Raw genomic sequence first — 23,959 nt, 5'->3', positions numbered from 1 at the left:
TATGTTGTGGACTTAAGAAAGGGGGGGGGTGTAGAGAATACGGGGACAATCGGTTTCTGCGTTGCTTACTAAAATTAGCTGCACACGTAGCACCACTGCATTAAATAAGGTCCACGATTTCTTGGCGTGGTTATGTCATTTGCAGGGGTGGTCTCTTCACTTGCGTTTGGTTTTCCAGTGGTTACTCCCCTTGCTGAGTTCCCTCAGTAAATTCCTTAATACTCTGAGGTAGCTGAGAGAACGGGGAAAAACTGCGTGGCTCTTTGCCATTAAGTGAAAGCTGGTTTGATTTTAAATTGTTATAACGACTTCATTTGCAAACTCCGTCTCAAAGTACCGAACTGGACGACGACGCCAGTTTAATACAGGAGGCAGAGTGTTCGCTGCAGCGCCGACCAGAGCCAGGAGGCCTTCTCGGAAGCACCGGGCCGCGAGGAGAGCCCCGCCAGCCGCCCGGCCCACGCTCTGCACCGGCTCAGGCCATCGGGGCCCCCAGCCTTCCCTGCCCGCGGCCCAGCCCACGGGCCCCCGCTTCCTCCGCGCGCCAGCCCTCGCCCGCCTTGGAGCGCGGCTCCCTGCGCGGGCAGCGGCGCAGCGTGGGGGGCGGAGGGCGGGGCGGCCCCCGGGCACGAGGGGGCCCGCGAGGCGGTGAGGGCGCGGGGGCAGGCGGGCGCCGCTGCCCGAGTGTCCGGCGGAGGGGGCGGCGCCCTCGGCGTCTCCGTGACTGCGCCTCCCGCGCCCCCGGCTCGGCGGCTCCCGGGATGCGCGGAGGCGGCGGCGGCGGCGATGGCGATGATGCCTGTAGCCCAGCCTGGTCCCGGGCGGCGGGCGGAGCTGGGGTCCGGGCTGCGAGATGGAGGAGGAGGGGGGCGGCGCTGCGGCCACCGGGCAGGTGAGAGGCCGCGGGCCCCGGAGGAGGACGACGCGCGGGGGCCGGGAGGGCCGGGCCCCGGGAAGACGGCGGGTTAGGGCGGCGCGAGGCTGCGCTGGTCCAGGCCCGGCCGCCGCGCACCTGCCCTCCTGGCGCGGCCTGCGGGGAAGCTATCTCGTCCCTGCCTAGCCTGCTCCCGGGCTCCGCCGGGTTGCGGAGCCCTTTCCCCACCGCCCATTCCTGGCCGGAGCCCTCCGCACCCCACCAGCCCTCTGCCCATTCTCTTACAAGCTTGCTGGCCTGAACTAGGCCCTCATCACCACAACCTTCCCCACCCCAGGGAGCGCCTGCCCATCTCCAGTCCCTAGCTGGGGCCCACCTCCCTTCCCGGCAGCCTCCCAGCGCACCCCCAGACTGGGGGCTCTCCATAGCCTCCCCGTCTCCGTCATCCACTGACCCTGCCCCAGCCTGTCAGCTGCTCAGGGCTTCAAGAGGTAGTTCACCTGGGGAGAAAGAGCGGGTCCTCCGAAATCAGATAAATCTGCCTTGAATCTAGTGACCTTGGGCAAGTCATCTAACTTCCTTGAGGTTTTCCTGATCTGTACAAATACAGTTGGTCTAATAATAGTACAGAACCTTGCTCTCTGTGAGAGTTAGACCGTGAAGATGCTGTCCTCGAAGAATTTAAGGCATTATGACAAATTTATATGAGAAAAAAAAAATGAATTGGAAGAATCCAGGCCAGGAGCTAACTTGTAAAAGCTCATACAAAATGCTTTCATACGTACTAAAGTATTAAAGTAGCACAGTAGATTATCAGAGACTCTTCACACAGCTTAATGAGAAATCATTGCTATGGTACAAAAATTTTCATTTAACTAGTCCTTGCTTAGGATACCCCCTCCTTAGTTGTAACAAGATGCACATGGATGTGAATTCATTCTGTCCAACTGTGGCTAAAATGCCTGTCTAAGACTGGTGCTCTAACTTAAAATTTTTCTGATTTTCTGACTTTCATCATTTACTTATGGTCCCAGAAATAAAGTAGCTGGTATGCTTGCACTGAAAAGAACGTTGGTAATTTTTAATATTTAGGAGTAACAAATTTCATTTATCCCCCTCCTCAAATCACTGAGTTTTATAGTGCTACCATCATAACTTCATTCCAAATTGTGATTCCAGCCTCCTCTTTCTTAAAAGTCCCAGAAGTGGGCTTACTTTTCCTTTGTTTCCTTTATTGCGCCTAAGGTTTCTCTGCAAAAACCTTTATTTCTGTCACGTTTTTCCTTTTCTTCCCAGCCTCACATTCCCTTCTTTTTTTTTCCCCCTAACTATCTGGGAATGATTTATAATTACTTTATACCAGAAGTGTAATTATCAACCTTGCCAAAGAGTTACACAGAAGTGTGTGTGTGTGTGTGTGTGTGTGTGTGTGTGTGTCTGTGTGTGTCCCTATTTTGGGCTCCAGGAACTTTGAGTCCGGAAGGGATTGTGATACCTACTTCACAGGTCTATACTGAGAGTGAAATAAAGTGTGATAGCTTATGTAGAGCTGCTGATATGTATGATAATGACCCAAGAAGTGATAGCTGCTATGATTATCTTCTAGGCAGCCAACCTCCCTTGATTTCTTTCTTGTTACGTTGAGTTGAACATTGAGTTGAGCGTGGTGGTGACAAATGTCAGCTTAGGTTCAAATCCATGCCCTACCACTTTAAGGTGGGAGCACTGTCTCCAACTCAAGTTTCCTTATCTGTAAAACAGGGATATGTTATACTCAGGGTTGCTGTGAAGATTCGAGAAATTAATATCATGGAGCCTTGAAAACAGTGCCTGACATATCATAAGCACTCGATAAAGTTAACATACTAATAATGACATTGACAATTATATCCCTGACCTAGAATTTTCTTTTTTAAAAAAACCTACTGATGGGGCGCCTGGGTGGCTCAGTCAGGTAAGCATCTGACTTCAGCTCAGGTCATGATCTCACAGTTCATGGGTTCGAGCCCTGCATCGGGCCCTGTGCTGACAGCTCAGAGCCTGAAGCCTGCTTAGGATTCTGTGTCTCCCTCTCGCTACCCCTCCCCCCTCACACTCTGTCTCTCTCAAAAATGAATAAACGTTAAAAAAAAAATCTTTGAAAGAAAAACCTACTGAAAAATGTTAAATTGATTGAAAAAATTATAACTGTGCAGAAAGTGGAAGTTGGTCCTCAACTACTCCAAATCTTTTTTTTTTTTTCCTCCTGCCTCTTATCCTTGACCAATATTGGTGCTTCATCATCCCATTTTCCCTTTGACAGTTCCCTTTCCAGATGTCTCCTAGCCTGTGATCTTCATAATTTCCATCACCCCTCTTCTTCGTTTTTAGCCACTCACTCGGTATTTCTCTGAACATCAGTTCCAAATGCTTTCATTCCAAATTCCTGCTTCCCTCTTCTCTCCTGTTTGCTCCCCTACCTCCAAAGAAGAAACCCTTCTGGGCATCTCTCTGCCTTTCTGCCTCCTCAAGTTGAGTTTTCTACTTCTCTTTTCATCAGCTAACTCCAGTCGTCCAATTAACAATGCAAAAACAAGTAGCAAAAGGTTGTCTTTTTCTTACCTCATAGCTATCAAAAAGGATTCAGAAACAGGGACCCGGTCTGTAAGTGAAAACAATAAAGCCATCCATTATTATGTTTTAATTCTAATCATCAAGAAACAAGTGGTTGGGATTTATATTTTTGTCTCATGGAACTTTTATAAGGAAAGTATAAGAAAGCTGGTTTCCCTTGCCAGTGAAGAAATTCATCATATTGTCATGGTCTGTACTATTTGACCATTGAGAAGAAAAAAGAGGCCATCTTCTTCCTTCGTGAAGGACATTTGTTAGGTAGATGGATCTCCTCAGGACTGAAATTTGTCTCATACTCACTGGCACAGCCATACCTACTACTGAATGCTGAGACATTTCTGTATCAGGAGGTTCATAGCTGCTGCTTGGAGCCCCGAGTAATCCTTCATGGACCAGTCCCCTCTTCCTCTGTGCCCCATGATCCAGGAACCAAAGGGTTAATCCCAGGCACAGCTAGAGGCCTCTGGAACCCAGTTGGAGCTCATGGTTAAATATTTGGAACATAACCCCAGGACGTCCCCAGTGCCATTGCTTATTCCTAAATGCTGGATTAAAGCAAATACCTTTGAGTCGTCAAGAGCATTGCACCAGTCTCCAAGGAACAACTTCAGCTGTCCTGCTGGAAGCATCTTTCAGAGCAGAGTGGGCACCAGGCCACACAGGGCTTTGACATTTGGAACAACGGAAGATTTCTGTGAGTGTACTTTAAATCTCATTGCAAAACAAAGTCGAAAATAAAAAGCAAGAAGAAAAAGAAGTTTTCTTATAAAGCAGAGGCTGGGTCTTACTCATCTTTCTACCCACAGCACCTAGCATAAAGCTGGCATACAGTCTGCACATGATAAATGTAAACTGAGTAAATGAAGGCATGAATGGGCATGTGCCTCCTGTTTGATCATGACGATATTGCTGTTGAATAACAATTCACCTTTGTATAGAAGGTTAGAGTTTACAAAAGGGTGCTTTGTACCTTTTAAATCTCAAATACAATGCTTTCATTTTCCCCTCTCAAATGTAGTCCTACACAAAGTTTTTTCCAGTGAAAGGGAGGGAGATGGCCAAGAAATTACCAGCAGGGAGAAAAAATTATAAACAATGGAAAATAAAGCGTGTTCCTAGGGAAAGAAATAGTACTTGTTAGTGATTTGTGGGAGTTCGATAAGGGGCCACAGTATACTTCAGCAATGCCATCTGACTTGTAACCTAAACACATGCTGTGAGACCTACTCCCATAATCTCACCCTGTCTGCCCCTCCATCCCTGCCCTGCTCCTGACCCCCAGCAAGCTCCTCACCATCACTCCCTGCAGGTGCCCTCAGCCTCCACCCCAGGTTGGGATTAGCTTCCCCTTCTCTGACTTCCACAGCACCTGCTGTCATCTGATTGACCACATTAGGCTGTGAGTACATAGTGATCTCTTTGGTGTCTGGCACCAGAGTGTTTCTAAAAGTAACATTTGCATACCCTTCAATCAGAAACTCAAGGGGTGGGGCCCAGGAATCTGCTTTTTTTTTTTTTTTTTTAAGTCCCCAGGTGATGCTTAAACTATTCCAAAAACCACTGTGCCATGAAACCTGACATTAGCCCAAGGAATATATTTTGAGGTGTTTGTGTCTTTTCTGTGTTGGACTTTGAGCAGAGAAATGTTTTTTTGTATGCATCAGTCAGAGCTAAAACAAATTCTAGTACTCTTGTAAAAAATCATGCAATCGCTCTACTCCATTAATTTCTTTCTGTTTCTGGGTGTGCATTTTTGTGTGCAGGCTTTTCTGCTCTGGGCCTCTTTTGCCCCATACTGCTCGCCTGTGAGTTGAGGCCCTGACTCCCCTCCCACAGAAGGGAGAGTCCCTTCTCTCTGAAGATGAACTCCACGGACCACCTTCAGGACGCTCCCAACACCACCTTGCTCCACGTGCGTCACTCCCATGGAGGAAACAGCACCACACTACAGGAGGGCCTCCAGGACCTCATCCACACCGCCACCTTGGTAACCTGCACTTTTCTACTTGCAGTCATCTTCTGCCTGGGCTCTTATGGCAACTTCATTGTCTTCTTGTCCTTCTTTGACCCAGCTTTCAGGAAATTCAGAACCAACTTTGATTTCATGATCCTGAACCTGTCCTTCTGTGACCTCTTCATCTGTGGAGTGACAGCCCCCATGTTCACCTTTGTGTTGTTCTTCAGCTCAGCCAGTAGTATCCCAGATGCTTTCTGCTTCACCTTCCATCTCACCAGTTCAGGCTTCATAATCATGTCCCTCAAGACCGTGGCAGTGATTGCCTTGCACCGGCTCCGCATGGTGTTGGGAAAGCAGCCCAATCGCACAGCCTCCTTTCCCTGCACCCTGCTCCTCACTCTGCTTCTCTGGGCCACCAGTTTCACTCTTGCCACCTTGGGCACCCTGAAAACCAGCAAGTCCCACCTCTGCCTTCCCATGTCCAGTCTGATGGCCGGAGAAGGGAGAGCCATTTTGTCTCTGTATGTGATCGACTTCACCTGTTGTGTCGCTGTGGTATCTGTCTCTTACATCATGATCGCTCAGACGCTGCGGAAAAATGCTCAAGTCAGAAAGTGCCCCCCTGTGATCACAGTAGATGCTTCCAGACCACAGCCTTTCATGGGGGCCCCTGGAAAGGGGGGTGGAGATCCCATCCAGTGCACCATGCCGGCTCTCTACAGGAACCAGAATTACAACAAACTGCAGCACGTTCAGACCCATGGATACACCAAGAGTCTTAACCAGATGCCAACTCCGGGGGCCAGCCGGCTCCAGCTGGTCTCTGCTGTCAATCTCTCCACGGCTAAGGATTCCAAAGCGGTGGTCACCTGTGTGATTATCGTGCTCTCCGTCCTGGTGTGCTGTCTTCCACTGGGGATTTCCTTAGTGCAGGTGGTCCTTTCCAGCAATGGGAGCTTCATCCTTTACCAGTTTGAACTCTTTGGATTTACCCTTATATTTTTCAAATCAGGATTAAACCCTTTTATATATTCTCGGAACAGCTCAGGGCTGAGGAGGAAAGTGCTCTGGTGCCTCCAGTACGTGGGCCTGGGTTTTTTCTGCTGCAAACAGAAGACTCGACTTCGAGCCATGGGAAAGGGGAACCTGGAAATCAACAGAAACAAATCCTCCCATCATGAAACAAACTCTGCCTACATGTTGTCTCCAAAGCCCCAGAAGAAATTTGTGGACCAGGCTTGTGGCCCAAGTCATTCAAAGGAAAGTGTGGTCAGTCCCAAGATCTCTGCTGGACACCAGCACTACGGTCAGAGCAGCTCCACCCCCATCAACACTCGGATTGAACCCTACTACAGCATTTACAACAGCAGCCCCTCCCAGGAGGAGAGCAGTCCGCATAACTTGCAGCCAGTAAACTCTTTTGGATTTGCTAGTTCATATATTGCCATGCACTATCACACCACTAATGATTTAATGCAAGAATATGACAGCACGTCGGCCAAGCAGATTCCAGTGCCCTCTGTTTAGGCTCGTGGAGGCTGGAGACTCTTGCAGAAACTGTTTTTGTTTCTGATACTATTTGATTTTTTCCCCCATTTCTGTGAGACCCGTGGTAGATGAAAACTTCAAGATCCAGCGGAACAGTTGGCAGTTCTGATTTTCTTCTGTCTGAAGTATAAGCACCTATTGATTTGCTTTGTGGTTTCTTGACCTTTTAAGATTTGATGTAAAAATGTATTATTTAGATTTTTTACCCTGACCTGCGCTCTGATCTTTTGTACTAAACTTTTAAATAGATGCCAGGAATGATCATGCTAATGTATTGAAGGAGAATGGACTGATTACGATCATTTGAGTCAGTGTTCGGGGCCTTCAAAGTATACCTGAGTTGGATTTTTTTTAAACAATATGAAGGTATGATCTTCACTGAGGCGAATTTTTTATTAATTGAACTGTAAATTTTGATTCTGTAATGTGTTGAAATGGGGAGCAATACACTTTTTTGGTAGCAGGCTTATTTGAATAAATAATACATTGTCAAAGCAGAAAATCAGAAATATATTATCTATAATTACCTTTACCCAAGACACACAGGCATTAAGTACTTTCCTTTCATAAGACAGTCAGCCAAGAATTACAGTATTATGATTATTACCATTTCTTATTATAGACATTATTTTGTGTGAGTTGATTAGCTATAAAGCTTTTTAAAAAGAAATCTGTTTTTGCTTGCTGAAAACGCCTTATTCTATTTTGGCATGATCTTACCCGAGAGCCCTTGGTGAAGAGGACAGGACCTGTAGTGGAGGAATGTGATTTCTAGGTGCATGGGCACTAACGGTGGTCATCTCAATCAGGGTGTGGTGATGTAGGAAGCAATCTGAACTGCCATTGTGTGTTAGAAGATCTTTATCATTGCTTAAGAAGCTGTAAGAATGACAATGGGAGTATTTCATTTGATTTGTTCCTTCTCTGTAAGGATGGTTTGTTAACAACCTAACAGAGTATCCCAGTGTTTGAAAATAATTTTTTTTTGTCCTTGTTTATGTATCACTATGGTAGAAAAATTCTTAAGACAATCTGTTTTCAAACTAATCGTGTTATTTCTCTCCCATTAATCTTGGACATGGGCAGTAAAGGAGAACTAGATGAAGTATTTCTATACCTTATGCTAATTTTATTATGTATCCTGTGATTCCTAGCATAACAACTGTAAATTCATATTTTTATGTAAAAACATTTTCATTATAGAGTTAGCATTTGAACTCGCTGCAGTTTTGGAACTATAGCTGCCAAACTCCAGACGAGCATCAAGATCCAAAACCTATCTTTAGAGGAAAATTGTTATAGTCAAGAACTGTTATTGCAGATTGGAAGGAACTTTGTTGTTTTGAAAGGTATCCAGTTTATAGCTCCCTCTCCAGGCCTTTCCCAAATACAAGATTCCTTGGGGAAGGGGGGTTGGGACACAGAACAGATGCTCAGCTGGAACTCTGTGCAGCCTTGTCCAACACCTCTCGCCTTCCAGCACCCACCAGCCATTCTATTTCTGAGATCTGAGTATGAGATATGGGTTTTACTTTGTTTTTAAATTCGCCTTTTAGAACTTTGTCCTTCCCTTCCTTCTCTCCCTTTCTTCCTTTTTGTTATTAAATTTTATAACAGAAGAGAAAACCTCTACTCTGTCACATTTTTTCTTGTTTGTAATTGAATGCTATTTTTGAAAATCACTATAACCTATTTCAGTTATACTTTTATATGTTTAATACAACACTGTTTTCATTTATTAATATTCCCACAAGATTAAGTAATATACTAACCAGGTAATATATTACCCTTTTTAAAAAGCACTAAGAAATCCAATATCCTTTCCCAAGGTCATTTGAAGAATTGTGGAAAATTAGGAATGAGACTTTTGTCTTAATTTAGAACTGGGTATTTATTCCAATAAGCCAAACAGCTTTATAATTAATAACATTAATCAAAAAGACACTTCTTGATTAAGACTTTTTAAGGTATGTATCTCTTTTTTGGCTGGGCATTTCCAGTGTGATTCAATAAAAGATTTTTTAAAAGTAATTTCTACTTGTAAAATTTAAAATGTCAGGTTTTCTTGTGTGACCTTTGAGTTTGAGATGACCCATCTTTGGGAGGTAAAAGTTATAATAATATAAAGAAAAATAAGCATGTGCATATGAGGTGTTCTTTCTCTGTATGCTCATCAAGAAATTATTGATTTAACTTGCATGAAATACATGTTGGGCTAGATTCTTAGCCTTCTCCACATGTATCTCTGTATCTATGTGGAGATACAGAGATAGATAAAACTTATCTCTTCACAAGTTACATATATATCTATTTATAAAAATAGATACATATATAACTTCTCTATAAGGGCTAACCTGAGAACTAAAAATAATGAGCACTCAGTTGAATGTGACTAATTATTAGCAGGGTATATTAATTAGTTCTCTTGATGCTTTACTGTGATGCAAAGTATGTGATGTATTTCAAACATTTTATAACTGTTCTGATGTTAACCTTTAGGCCAGATTTGTATTTCTGATGCTTTTAATGTTCTTTTAAAAAAATAATGTTTGGAAAATAAAAGTATTGAAAATCCTAACATTTCTGAACATCAGATTGCAGTACTATGACTTTCCTGTCCAATCATTTGAAAACTATCAGAGAAAAGTAGTGATGATTATTGCACAATGGATAACAATGTGTTAACCCTCAGCATTCTCTTCCTTAAGAGATGAAATACTTGTGGGTTTTTGTTTTTGTTTTTTTTAAGTCAGCTGTATGCCCAACCTTGGGCTGGAACCCCTACATGATCAAGAGTCAAGATCAAGAGTCGCATGCTCCCCTGACTGAGCTAGCCAGGCATCCTGAGTCCTCAGGATCTCTTTAATGGTTCCAGGTAGTTCTCTGGCTCATGGTCGGTGCTGCATCTGTCAGGCATTGTTGACAGTCTCATCAAAAGTGGTATTTCCCCTGTACTTAATGTTTTTCTGCCTCTTTCTATCTCTTAGCAATTTCTTGAGGGCTTTGATAATCAGGGCAGAAGCAGAAGGTACCACTTCAATTTGGGCCTGTGTGTTGTTGTTGTTGTTGTTGTTTTGTTTGTTTTTTTATGGGAAGATCATGATTCCCAGGCATCCCTTGAAGTAGGTGGGTCACTTTAGGGGTGACTTTTACCCACTTAAAAATTTGTCTCGTCTCACATTAGCAGTGAAGATTCAGGCATCACCCTGAATCGTTATTTTTTTACTCATAAGTTTAAGGCATAGCGCCTGTCTGTTCTGAATGGTCAGTTTCACTGTAATCTTCAGACCCTTCCAATCACTCGTTCCCTTGATGATGTCAGCACCAACCATTTTTGGAGACAGACCCAGGGAGCCTGTCTTCTGGGCCAGGGCAGACGTGGCAACAACTTCCCCACAAGGTATATGACTTGGTCTTGCTGGGGTTGAACTTAGGTGGCATGGTGAAGGTGGCTGGTGTTAGGTGAACCCAGATTCAGGACGACCTAAGACAGCTGCACCTTTGCCTCCTTCCAGCTGAAAGCCAAAAGCAAAAGTGCATTTCTTAGAATTGGTGGTATATATGGTGTGTATAAGCTAAAGGAAAACACAGTTATGGTCCCTTGATAAACAATTGAAGGACCCTTCTTTGAAACTAATATTGTGAGTAGTTTCTTGGTTAGCAACTCTACATCCAGGAGCAAAGCCCTCACAAGATCCCAGGTGATAATTCTTTTCTGAAGTGGGGAGGCAGCAGAAACGGAAGGGCACTGACAAAGAAATAGCAGCATGAAGTCCTGCAGAGTTAAGGCCCAGAACCCTTCTTAAACAGTTTGGTTTTGGGGTCCTAAAAATGAGCATCTGTAAACCTGTTCCCAGTTTCATTTTCTTTTTTTTTTTTTAAGTTTTATTTATTTATTTAGAGAAAGAAAGATTGAGCATGAGCAGGGGAGGAGCAGAGAGAGGGAGAGAGAGAGAGAATCCCATGCAAGAGAATCCGTGCTGACAGCACGGAGCCCAATGCAGGGCTCGAACTTACAAACAGTGAAATCAAGACCTGAGCTGAAATCCAGAGTCGGACACTTCACCAAATGAGCCACCCAGGTGCCCCTCCATTTTTCATTTTCAAGTTAGTCACACCTCATTTCGAAGATCATTACTTGAGGCGACAAGTAACACTTCTTGGGTGCTGGCAGTCTTGGGTTCCTCTCCAGATCTGACTTGTTATTATAGCTCATTCTTAAGTAATAGTCTGTAATCTGGCCAGGCCAGGTTACGGAGTCTCCTCTTTCAAGGCCACCCTTTTCATTCACAGTTCAGGGGTAGCATACATGACTCCCAGGGAGACATGTGTTTTCTCTCATATCCACTAAAAGCAGTTGTTTTTCTTTTCCATTAATGAAAGAAGCCAATGGTCCCTACAGAGACACTTGCTCTACTGCCCTCCTACTGGAATTGAAGGAAGGCCAAGAGTTAGTGAAGATTCCAGGCCTATGGAATTGTAAGAAAGGCAGGCAGGCTGCCCGGAAAAGGCTCACCTCCCATCAGAGATCCAGGCTTTAGAGAGGCCAGGCCTGGACTGAGCTTACAACACAAAACAGCAAGCCCCACCAGAACGTGGTGTAGAGAGGACTCTACTGAGGCAGGTATCTGCAGGATGAGCTTCGGTGGGCTCATTCCAGCTGTACTGGCCCAAATATGATGAGATGCAGGAGATCCCAAGTCACCTGTCGGAACGAAAATGATGGCCACTGAAGCCAGATGGGGTAATCTTTGAGAAGACGGAGAAGGGAAAGGAGGAGCAGAAAGATAGGGAAATAGCCCCTTATTTCCTTCCCTGCCTCTAAAGATGGATCTGTAAACTGAGAAGCAGGTGCTGGCATAATTATGATTTTCCATCTTCTGGCTTTCAATATCATTTAAATGCTAATGACACTCAATTTTATATCTCTAGTCCTAACCTCTCCCTGAGCTGCATGCTGGTCTATCCAATTGCCTATTCAACATCTCCACTTGGATGTCTAATAGGCATCTCAAATTTTAACATGTGCAAAACTGAACTCTCAGTTCACACCTCCTCCTCACCAAACTTGTGTCTCCTGCTGTTTTATTATCTCAGTAAATGGCATGGCATTTCCCCAATCACACAGCTCTATTTGTTGTCCTTGACTCTCTCTTACATCACATCCAATCCATTGACAAATCCTGAACTATCTTGAAAATAAACTCTGATTCCAACTACTTCTTACCTCTTCATTCCCATCTCCTCTAGCCCATGTCTCCATCATTTCTCACCAGCCTCAGGACCATTTCCCAGCTTCGAGGCTCTCTCTTCTACAGTCTCCCCTTTATTTGTGACTAGGACACTTCTAAGATAAGCTGTGTTTGCCACTCTCCTGTTTAAAACCTTCCAGTGCCTTTCTGTCCCACGTAGAAGTCCTTGCCATGACCTATATGGCCCTGATGATCTGGCTCTTGGTTTTCTCTCTGTCACTATTGCCTTTGACTTATACCTTGCCTAATGTGCTTGGGCTACAACAGGCTTTCTGGATCTTTCTCACATGCCTCAATTTTGTTCTCATGTCAGGGCATTAATTTCCCTAGAAACGTTCCAGCCTGGAACCACCCTCCCCAATGGCCTTTCCTAGTTGTCATATTCAATACAGTTCTTACCCCATCACGGTCTATCCCTCTGCCCTATCTTACTCTTTTCATGATTCTTATCATTACTGTATTAGTCTGCTTGGGCTGCCATAACAAAATACTGCAGCCTGGGTGGCTTAAATAACAGAAATTTATTTTCTCACGGTTCTGGATGGAGGCTAGAAGTCCAAGGTGAACTAACAGCATTAGTTTCTGTGAGGCCTCTTTTCCTGGCTTCTCGTTGTGTCCTCACATGACCTCCTTTTTGTGCATACATGAGAAGAGAGGGGGTGGGGGAGAGGGGAAGGGAGAGAGCTGCGGATGGGGGGCTCTCAAGGTGTCTCCTCCTCTTGTGTGTACACCATTCCTATCAGATGAGGGCTCCACTCTTATGACCTCATTTTACCTTAATTACCTCAGTAAAAGCGTTATCTCCAATTACAGCCACAATGAGGGTTAGAGCTTCAAACATGAATTTGAGGGGGAGGTGCACAATTCAGTCCATACAGTTATGTATAATTTTTGCTGGCCTTTTCCCCTCTAGACTAAAGCTCTGATATGATAGGGCGAAAGTTTTGTCTCTTTCGTTCAGTACCACATGCTAGTACCTATCAGTCCTTGGCCCTGATGAGCCTTCAGTGCATCACTGAAGAAATGAATGAATCAAATAATAAATGATTGAAAGGCTGAAGCCTGAAAGTGATATCAACCCAAATCTCTCTCTGACTGGCTTAGTTTCCCCATGTATGTTGTTATTTTTGTATCTCTCTCTACATTCCCAGGATGATTATCAGCAGGACTCTAATGAAAGGGGGACATGGGTCTTGATTTAGGACTACAAGACCTTATTTCTGATAGTTTTCTCAGGCAACCAGCTCCAAGGGCATCTTTTCCCAGGGGACCACCCCGGCTGCCCATGAGCTGCCAGACAACCTGCCTTCATTCTCATGGGAATTCTTGGGCCCATTATGCAACCCAAGGACACTGAAGATGAAAGGAAACTCTTCAGCAACCACAGAGAAGTTAAAGGAGAAAAGAAGTAATTCATTCTTGGAGGGATAGAAGGGAGACTACCAATCACTTTAAAGTATAGAACATTTTGAAAAAAAGGTCCAGATTTAGTGAAACTCTGTTTTCCATAAGAGATAGTTAACAGGCAGTGTCTCGGTCCAATGCCTTGGAGAATAATTTCACCAAAGTAGAAATAGCACTTCATCGCTTATGGACAAATAGTGAATCTTCCCTCCTCTACTCCAATAAACAGATAATTCTGCTTCTTTATAAATGCGCTTAGCTGGTGCCAAGATAAGTTCAATGTGTTTCTCTAAGTGCCATATATGTGAATGTTGGCCCTTTTGACACTTTCTGGAACCTCCAGCTGCTTGCAGCATGCTGATGAGTGGGAGATCTTTCGTCCGACTCCCAGTGTGGGAATCTTGATTTTCATGCAAAGCCCAAGGTTTTGCAAAATGCAGCTTGTTCAGATGCCAGGGAGACCTTAAGAAGTGGAACAACTTACAAAGAGTGCTTTTATGCCTGTCTTCTGGGGCTGAGGCACTAGGATGAGTTTCATAACCTGGGGAAATGCTGAAGGTTCAACACATTTCCTGCCTGACATTAGCAAGAGTTATGAAAGCTTCTTGCTCATTTGTTTGGCTTTAGCAACAAAATATAAGAAACGTAGGAACTGATTTCATTAATATTACACTGAGGAAAGATATGGCTGGGAACTGTGTTCTTCACAGAGAATTATAATATTAGACACTTTCTTTGAGGAATTAAGAGTACCTCAGAACTGGAATATTTTCCATTCATGGAGTTGGAGGTGGAAATTCTATTCTTTTCTTGACCTGAGAGAGATCAGTGGCTTTGCTTCAGTCACTGCCCCCAAATGGGGGAAACAGAACAGAGACACAGACACTGTCTTCTTGTGAGGGAGAAGGAAAAAAAAATCCGTTAAATTTTGTGGTGCAGAATTTGAGTAAGAAAGAATACAAATGGGACAAGTCATTAATTAATTCTCCCTTTTCTTTCCCAACTATTATAAAATTGAGGAAAATACTGTCGTTCTCAAAGCATCAAACACTCAAAAATAACATGTAGGAAACTCCTCAGAATTGTAGTTGGGGAAGCTTTCATGAGGTGTGGTAAGAGAGGATGAGGGTTCATTCATTCATTCAGCAAATATTGAGTGTCATTGTGAGGCAAGGTCTGAGTAGAAAGGTCTGAGAAAGAACATAAGATAAATTCTTTACCAATAAGTAAAAGATGAAGGATTTTTTTTTATCATTTACATGAAAATACAATCTGGTTCTAGATAAATTGCCCTTGCAGTTGTTTACCACCATCAAATGCTTATCAGAGAAGGGAAAGTTTGATGGCATTTAACCAAGACAGAATTCCCAAGGTGACATTTTAATCTTGCTAGTGAGTTCTCATTTGCCAGATTGTGGGTTGTGTTAGTTTAAGAGAAGTTAGTGGTGTTCCATGATAAAAATATACTGTAGGGGCACCTGGGTGGCTCAGTCGGTTGAGTGTCCGACTTTGGCTCAGGTCACGATCTCACAGTTCGTGGTTTCGTGCCCCGCGTCGGGCTCTGCGCTGACAGCTCAGAGCCTAGAGCCTGCTTCAGATTCTGAGTCTCCCTCTCTCTCTGTCCTTCCCCCTCTCGTGCTCTCTCTCTCTCGCAAAAATAAACGTAAAATAAAATAAAAATAAAATACACTGTATGGGGGAAAATAAGTATCATACATTTACAAGACAAGGTCAGTCATTTCAGTCAGCATTTTGCTGAGCCCTTTGGTGTGTTCCTTCAGGTGGAAGGTGATGGCACAGAGTGGTTCATGGGGCAAAAGATGGTTCTGCGAATAGAAAGTGCTATAGCACATTATTTACAAACAGGGACTGCACCATTTGAATTGATTCCAAAGCTGGCTGAACCATATGTGGTTTTAGTTCCACTTTTTGCGCCTCATTTTCCTAAACTGTGAGTTAAAGATAGTAAACATAACCTCATGGGGTTGTGATCACAAGGTATCTGAACTGTTTAGCATAGTGCCAGCATGTAATCAATGTGGGGTAATGGCAGCTATCATTTTTATTATTATTAAAAAAAATTGTTTTTAATGTTTATTTATGAGACAGAGAGAGACAGAGCATGAGTGGGGGAGGGGCAGAGAGAGAGGGGGAGACACAGAATCCAAAGTGGGCACCAGGCTCTGAGCTGTTAGCACAGAGCCTGGTGCGGGGCTCGAACTCACAGACTGTGAGATCATGACCTGAGCCGAAGTCAGTCGCTCAACCAACTGAGCCACCAGGCGCCCCAATCATTTTTATTATTAAAATATCATTTGAGATTCTAGGAATAATGACTCAAGTTTGTACACAACTGGCTTTGTGGGGATGGCAAAACACTTTCTTGGAAGTGGTTGATGAAAAGCTTTTCCAACAAATGATTTCTGTCCCTATGGGTTAAGAACACTAAAAACTATAAATATGGAAAATGAATTCAAAGGAAAGAGACTCCTGATTTCCTTGACCAGCTATTAACATTTCTAATCTTTGGATAACACTTAGAGCTCTGTTAGAATTCTTAAATGAGTGAATTAGGTTTTAGTGCTGTTAAGAACCACTGTTGACTAATTTGCATAGTATTTTATTAAGGACACAGAAGCTATTAAAAGAAAGTTCACTGTTTTTGGCTATATTTTGAGTGAGTTTACAGAGTAGAGCAGATTTGACTAATTGGGTTTTAACCCCTAAGTTGCCGGACTTTTGAGGAAGTTTGAAAAAAAATTATTTTTTTGGTGGTAGAACACTTTTGTTTTTTAATTGAAATATACTTGACACCGAATGTGGCGTTGGTTTCAGGTGTACAGTATAATGATTTGACAACTCTATACATCATGCAATGCTCACAAGTCTGGCTACCGTCTGTCACCATACAACACTATTACACCATTGACTATATTCCCTTCCTATATATTGGCTGTTCCTTTCATCTGGGTGACTTATTCTATAGCTGGACTCCTGTACCTATCAGTCCCCTGAGAGCTTGACTTTTAATATTATATATTTACAACATCAAAATTATGTTTATGCCTGAGGAAAATATTTTTTTTTCTGCATTTTTTCTTGAACCCAAGGCAAAGCATAATGTAGTCTGTTGAAAAGTACTGGAAAGCAATTTAATAGAGTTGAAATATATAATGTTGTACGTGATTAGACGAGATGTTTAGCATTATTTTACAGTCTCATAAATGTCTTCCATAGTGAAGATGGTTACCATTTCCATAAGTTCTGCTAGATGTACTTGCTTTCGGTGAACACTTTTGTTTCAAATGTAAAAAATACTAAAATGCCTAAACATTTACAAATGGGTATGGACACAAAACACTATAAGCCCTATATTCCCTTTGTTAATAATTTTGCCTTTCTTCTTTTTATTTTGAAAGTGTTGAGATTGTCAGGAGGGCTTTTATTTTCTCTAAGTGTTAAAGAGTGGAAATGCAGTAGTCTTCATACTGTACTTTCTTCTCATTGCCAGTGAGGGAAGAATGCTCATTCTTCCTGATCATTCCAAAAAAGCATTAAAAAAAAAAACTGTGTTGTTTCTAATAGAGAAATCTTGTGAGATACCAGGACCACAGTGATTGGGGCCATGACAGGTGAAAGTCACCTGCTAACCTCTCCCCTTAATTCTGGTTGGTTATATACCTGATAGTGTGTGGTCTTCTTTTTTTTAAGTAGGCTCCATGTCCAATATGGGGCTTGAACTCACTCTTCCTTCCTCTTTTTCCTTCTCCTTCTTTCTCCTCCTCCTCCTCCTTTTGTCCTCCTCCTTCTCCTTTCTTTTCTCCTTCTCCTTCTCCTCCCTCTTCTTCTCCTTCTCCTCTTCCTCTTTAAAATTAAAAAAAAAATGCTTATTTATTTTTGAGAGAGAGAGGGGGGAGGGGAGGGGCAGAGAGAGAGGGAGACACAGAATCAGAAGCAGGCTCCAGGCTCTGAGCTGTCAGCACAAAGCCCGATGTGGGGCTCGAACCCACAAACTGTGAGATCATGACCTGAGTGGAAGTCAACCACCCAACAGACTCCCCAGTTACCCAGGCACCCCTCCTCCTTCCTCTTTTCCTTCTCCTCCTCCTTTTCCTCCTCCTTCTCTTTCTTTTTTTTAATGTGTGGTCTTGATGCTAATTTTAAAGTGACAATTCCATTTTCTGAACGGTGATGGAGGGATTTAGTTTATCTACAAAGTTATATATGGTGAAAGTAAATAATGATGGTATCTCCATCATCTCCTCCACATATGTAACGCCTCCTCTTCCACCTGTGACGTTTTGTGTTTTATTGAACAAAACCTGACTTATGAATGACTATGTATACTAGTTTATTTGATCCACCCATAAAATATTAAATAAAAATAAAAGCTTGGGGTGCCTGGGTGGCTCAGTTGTTTGAGCGTCCCACTCTTGATTTCAGCTCAGGTCATGGTCTTGTGATTGTAGGATCGAGCCCGATGATGGGCTCTGTGCTGAGTGCTGAGCCTTCTTGGGATTCTCTCTCTCTGCCTTTCTTCCACTTGTGCTTTCTCTGTCTCTCTCAAACTTAAAAAAACAATAAAAGCTCAATTCCTTTTTACAGATGAAAATTTTAGAGAATTTCTAGTATTTTTTCCCCATAATGCATTGGATCATTTTGCCTGCCTGTACAACCTACTTTAAAACCACTGGCATATGAAACAAAGCCTGCGCTAGGGCATGTAGTTGAGCATGGTTTCTCTACTACCCCTGCCAAGCAACTGAAAAAAAATGTAAGTCATGTCACCATGGCAACATATTTTGAAAACTTTTACTTCAACAACTCCTTATAACATATAACATCCATATACATGATAGTTTATTTCTTTGTTCAAGTGGAAATGCAAGCACTGGTAAATAAAATCACTCAACACTAGGAAGGGAGTATAAAATCAGATCCTAATGGCACCTGGGTGACTCAGGTTTTTTTTGTTTTTTTTGTTTTTAAGAAAGGTTTATTTATTTTGAGAAAGAGAGAATGTGCGCACATGGAGGAGAAGCAAAGAGAGAAGGAGAGAATCTCAAAAGCGGGGTCTGCACTGACAGAGATTCTGAAATCAAGAATCAGATGCTCAACCCACTGAGCCACCCAGGCCCCCACGACCCACTGTTAATTTGGGCTTAGGTCATGATCCCATGGTTCATGAGACTCAGCCCCGCTTCAGGCTCCATATAGAATTAAAACATTAAAATCAGATCCTAGGAAAGCTGATATTTTCATTTGCAACTGTGATTGCATATCCTATTTATTCAAAATTTATGTCTTGATTTTCATTCTCCTAAAAGGTAATTTGGCCCGATTATGTACTAGGAAGTTTGAGAATTGTCAGAAATCAGGTAAAGCCTTTGTATATCAGACTGAGTGAAAAGCTTACTATTCAGGTAACTGAAATAATTTCTTGCCCTTTGTTGTTAAGTCCCTTTTATCAAGGACATGAAGATACAAAGTAGAGCTGGGCTATAGGCCCCATCTAGTGGTGACTCGAAGAAAAGCAGGTAAAGCTAAAAAAAGAAAGGAAAAGTCCTGTATTCTTTTTTTTTTTTTTTTTTTCAATGTTTATTTTTGGGACAGAGAGAGACAGAGAGAGCATGAACGGGGGAGGGGCAGAGAGAGAGGGAGACACAGAATCGGAAACAGGCTCCAGGCTCTGAGCCATCAGCCCAGAGCCCGACGTGGGGCTCGAACTCCCGGACCACGAGATCGTGACCTGGCTGAAGTTGGACGCTTAACCGACTGCGCCACCCAGGCACCCCTAAAGTCCTCTATTCTTGTAAAGATGAGCTACTAGTTATTTCCCTGAAACCCTAATTAGGAGGGTTAGAATGTGTGAAACTGTTAAAGGTGAAGTTCCTAAGTCGGTGATTTTCACTGGAGAATATATTTAAAGTCAAGTGGATCACTCAGGAGGCATATTTGAAGCGCAGATTATGCTCTGCTCTAAAGGATCTGATTTAGTAGGTGTGGAATAGCATCCACCTTACTAGATTTCTCCAAGTACAATAGGCATACCGTAGCTGAGCCCTTTCTCCTACCTATTAGGAACTCAGCTGCTTCTGCAGAAGAGTGGCAGAGGAGGAAGCAGACTTTAGAGATCAAATGAGATTTCATATAAGGGACCCAAGATTTAGAAGGAATATGGAGAGCTGGCCTAGCCCTTCCTAAACAGGTTGAAGCTGTTAGCCCAGAGAGAAAGCCAACTTACTTTTAAAAAAACATTTTATTTTGAAAAAATTACAACTTCTATTTTTAAGAATCTTCTTCAGTAAATTATCCAATACAGTTTTTTAGATCTCTGCCCCCCCCCCCCACTTCCCCTTTTTAACAGAAGAGTTTGGCCTGAATATTCTGTGTCTTCTGGCACTCAACCTTCACAACCCTCACACCCTCCCTCCTATACCTATTATCCAAATGTGGGTAATTCTATTTGTCTTAATTCATTGATGTAAGAAGTACGATTCTAATTTACTAAAGAAATAGATTTTGACGGCTGTGGTCTCTGATCTTATTCTATTAATAGGAGACAAGGGCGATATTAGGAAATAAAGGAACTCTTACTGGGAACCTGGTGTCTAGTACTGGGCCTGGGGTTTTACATACAGTAAAATGAATGCACTCTGCAACCCCCTTTGGAAGGACGCAGTCTCTCTACCAAAGAGGAAGCGAGTCTCAAAGAGGTTAACTGATTGGTACAGGATCACACAGCTAGTAAGCTAGAGAGTATGTGGACTTCAGTTTGAGTGCAAAGTGTGTGCTTTTTCTCTATGTGTGCTGCTTCACGTGAAAATCTACAAACAGCCCTGCAATAATCAATTGCATTAACCATTTCTCAAATTAAAATATCTTTCTCCAGAACTACTGAAAAGGAGGAAAAGTATTTTATAGCTACTTTTCTTTCCTTATTTAGATATGTACATCCAAAATACAATTAAGATAATGTGTGCAACATGGGGATGGAGAAAATAAAGGAAATGAGTAATCTGCCATTGACTACATGACAACACTGCTTGGGAACATTTTATTCACTTTAAAATAAATATTATGCTGTGAAACTGTCCAGAACTAAAATCTGTAGTATACAGTAGGCAAATACAAAGGATGGCCAGCACAGTGCGTTTTGTTGGGAGTAAACCATTCTAAGTCAAAAGAGAAGGATCTCTGACTGTCTATACCAGGTACACATCTTGGGGGAAAAGAAACAGATAAAAGTTCCGAGAGCAACAATCTATTACAAATAAGAGTTTCTTGAGATTAACAGAGGTGAAGAAAACTTAAATGTTGTGAGGCTCTACTATGTGCCCAGTTTCTAGTCTAACACCTGGTAGTTGCTAAATAAAAATTTGTAGAAAGGATTTCAGGCACTAGAATTTACATATTTTACATGGTCTCCCATTTAAACAACCTACTATCAATTTCTTTCTTCATTATCTTTAGTTCATTAGTTATATATACTATAATTTACATAATAAATCTATTATTTAAAAACTTTCAATAGGCACAACAATTATGACATTTCATTAGGCTGGACTCTAAACTGCTTGGATGAAATTTATTTTGGAATCACATTATCCAAGCAAAAAACACGATCGGATCATAAGACATGACAAAAATGAAAGAAATGAGACAACTATCTGCCTTAAGAAGTTTATCCATAACCTCTTATATACACATTTATATTCACAAAGTGGTTGAGAGTCCTTTTATACGATCCTTTAGATGAGATCCAATGGCTAAGAACTCTATGAGACACATACATGGTCAGACAGAAATCATCATGACTGTCAATGATCTTTCTCCAAACTTTATTATCCTTTAGTTGGGGAGAGAAAGAAGTCCATTTTCATCTGCTGTATCTAAGATTTTACAGATCACCGGAGATTCAACCTAAAGAACAAAAATAAGAAAACCATTAAAAAGTTGTTAAACTGAATACTTACTTTATTCGGTAGTCTTTTGCTATGTGAATCCATGTATATAAAGTTGTTAAATGTATATTCACAGAAGTATAATGATTAATAATATCAACCCATAAATACACAAAGCTCAATGAACTCTGACTAGGAAAAATACACAGAAAGCTAGTTAGGCATCACATAACCAAAGGTAGGACCATAAAACTTCTAGAAAGAAATACAGCATAATATTTTCATGACTTTTGGGTGGCAATGTTTTCTCAGAACAAAATAAAGCATTTGCCATAAAAGAGAAAAAGTGGATAAAATAAACTTTATCAAATAAACCAACTTCTGCTCATCAAAAGACATTAAGAAAATAAACAGGCAAGCCACAGATTGAGGAAAAGAATGTGCACTATAAACAAAGACCTCATACCCAGAATATATTTGAACTCCTAGAAAAAAGAAGATAAACAATAACAATAAAAATGGGTAAAAGACAGACAGATGACAGACTCTCCTTGACCAAACTAAGGTTAGGCTCCCCCGGTCCCTTTTCGTAGGCTTCTTTTTGTACTTGTGCCCTGTCTTGGGCCTGCTGAGTCCAGCTGTAGTAAGAATCAGTGTGGAGAGAACCCCACACTCTCAACATCTAATCATCCTCCGTATCTGATCAAATTCCTCGTCTCTCACATTTGATGGCTGGTCATCCTGGCCTGTCTTCAGCAATAATCCTATCAAGTCAGTTTATGTTGATCTCTCCTCTTAGTAATTTTCCATCCATTGAAACTCCCCTCCTCCACCTTCTGTTTGGCTGTATATCCTGAGCTGTCTTTGCTGTAAGTGGAGTTAAGCTGTATCTCTCTTCCCTACTATAGTCTTGACACTTACTGCCAATAGTCCTGAATAAAGACTGTTTGAGTAAGTGTCAGAATTTTTCTTTAAAAAGACTTGGCTAGACATTTCACAAAAGATCACATGAAAAGGTGCTTGCCACCATTTTCCATATGGGAAATGCATATTAAAATGACTAAAATGGCTAAATATAAAAGAGATTGAAAATACCAAATGTTTTTGTTTTTTGCATGTAGCTTTTTTTGGGAGGGGTATTTTTATTTAATTTATTTTTTAAATTTACACCCAAGTTAGTTAGCATATAGTGCAACAATAATTTCAGGAGTAGATTCCTTAATGCCCCTTACCCATTTAGCCACGCCCCCTCCCACAACCCCTCCAGGAACTCTCTATTTGTTCTCCATATTTAAGAGTCTCTTATGTTTTGTCCTCCTCCCTGTTTTTATATTATTTTTGCTTCTCTTCCCTTATGTTCACCTGTTTTGTATCTTAAAGTCCTCATAGGAGTGAAGTCATATGATATTTGTCTTTCTCTAATTTCGCTTAGAATAATACCCTCTAGTTCCATCCACGTAGTTACAAATGGCAAGATTTCATTGATTGCTGAGTAATACTCCATTGTGTGTGTGTGTGTATACCACATCTTCTTTATATATATATATATATATATATATATATATATGTATGTATATACATCACCTCTTCTTTATCCGTTCATCCATCAATGGACATTTGGGCTCTTTCCATACTTTGGCTATTGTCGATAGCGCTGCTATAAATAGTGGGGTGCATGTGCCCCTTCAAAACAGCACACCTGTATCCCTTGGATAAATACCTAGTAGTGCAAGGACTGGGTCGTAGGGTAGTTCTATTTTTACCAAATGTTGATAAGGATGTGGAGCAGCTGGATTCTCACACACTACTGGTATGAGTGTGAAATGGTACAGCCATTTGGACAGCTATTCGGTAAAAGTTAAACATATATCTAATCTATGATTCAGCAATTCCACTCCTAGGTACTTACCCAAAAGAAATGAAAATACAGGATTACAAAGCAACTTGTAAAAAAATGTTCCTAGCAGCTTATTTACATGATAAAAAATGAGAACCAACCCAAATGTCTTTATAGAAGAATGGATCAGCAAATGTGATTTACTTATACAACTGACTACTATTCAGTAACAAAAAGAGAATGAAGTACTGGAGTGACACGGGTGAGTGAAAAACATGCCAAGTCAAAGAGGGCAGGCATAAAAAACTATATACTATATGGTCCCATTCGTAGGGAATAAAAAACCAGGCAAAACTGCCCTAGAGTGTGAGAAACAGAAAGGGGTATCTGTGGGGGTTGAGGGGTATTAACATAAAAGGGCTATAAAATTTTTTTCTGCAGTGATAAGATACCTTGTTTGGGGTGATAATTATATAGGTATATAAAATTATCAAAATGTATCAAACTCAGCACTTAAGATCTTTGCATCTTATTTTATGTAAATTGTACCTTAATAAAAAAGATTTTAGG

The 23,959-nt window shown here is 41.8% G+C and overlaps 2 protein-coding genes and 1 non-coding gene across 5 annotated transcripts in view; 1 reads left to right on the top strand and 2 right to left on the bottom strand.

The window, feature by feature from the left end:
* The first annotated feature begins 683 nt into the window (after positions 1–683).
* GPR75 (G protein-coupled receptor 75) lies at positions 684–9,570 on the top strand. The gene is made up of 2 exons (XM_043603370.1): positions 684–892; positions 5,251–9,570. The coding sequence occupies exon 2, from the start codon at positions 5,349–5,351 to the stop codon at positions 6,969–6,971; it is 1,623 nt and encodes a 540-aa protein (XP_043459305.1). The 5' UTR covers positions 684–892; positions 5,251–5,348; the 3' UTR covers positions 6,972–9,570.
* A 511-nt stretch (positions 9,571–10,081) lies between these two features.
* On the bottom strand, positions 10,082–10,235 carry LOC122467456. Its single transcript, XR_006292972.1, has one exon. It is a non-coding gene; the product is annotated as a U12 minor spliceosomal RNA (small nuclear RNA).
* Positions 10,236–20,691: 10,456 nt separating this feature from the next.
* Positions 20,692–23,959, bottom strand: part of ERLEC1 (endoplasmic reticulum lectin 1) — a 31,453-nt gene continuing 28,185 nt past the window's right edge. For all 3 annotated transcript variants that reach the window (XM_043603376.1, XM_043603378.1, XM_043603377.1), the window contains one exon: positions 20,692–21,571. In XM_043603376.1, coding sequence (XP_043459311.1) covers positions 21,500–21,571 — 72 coding nt within the window. In that variant the 3' untranslated portion in view covers positions 20,692–21,499. The remainder of the gene's footprint in view (positions 21,572–23,959) is intronic.

Source organism: Prionailurus bengalensis, chromosome A3 (genome assembly GCF_016509475.1).
Source record: "Prionailurus bengalensis isolate Pbe53 chromosome A3, Fcat_Pben_1.1_paternal_pri, whole genome shotgun sequence".
NCBI lineage: Eukaryota > Metazoa > Chordata > Mammalia > Carnivora > Felidae > Prionailurus > Prionailurus bengalensis.
This window is presented reverse-complemented; position numbering and strand designations above follow the sequence as displayed.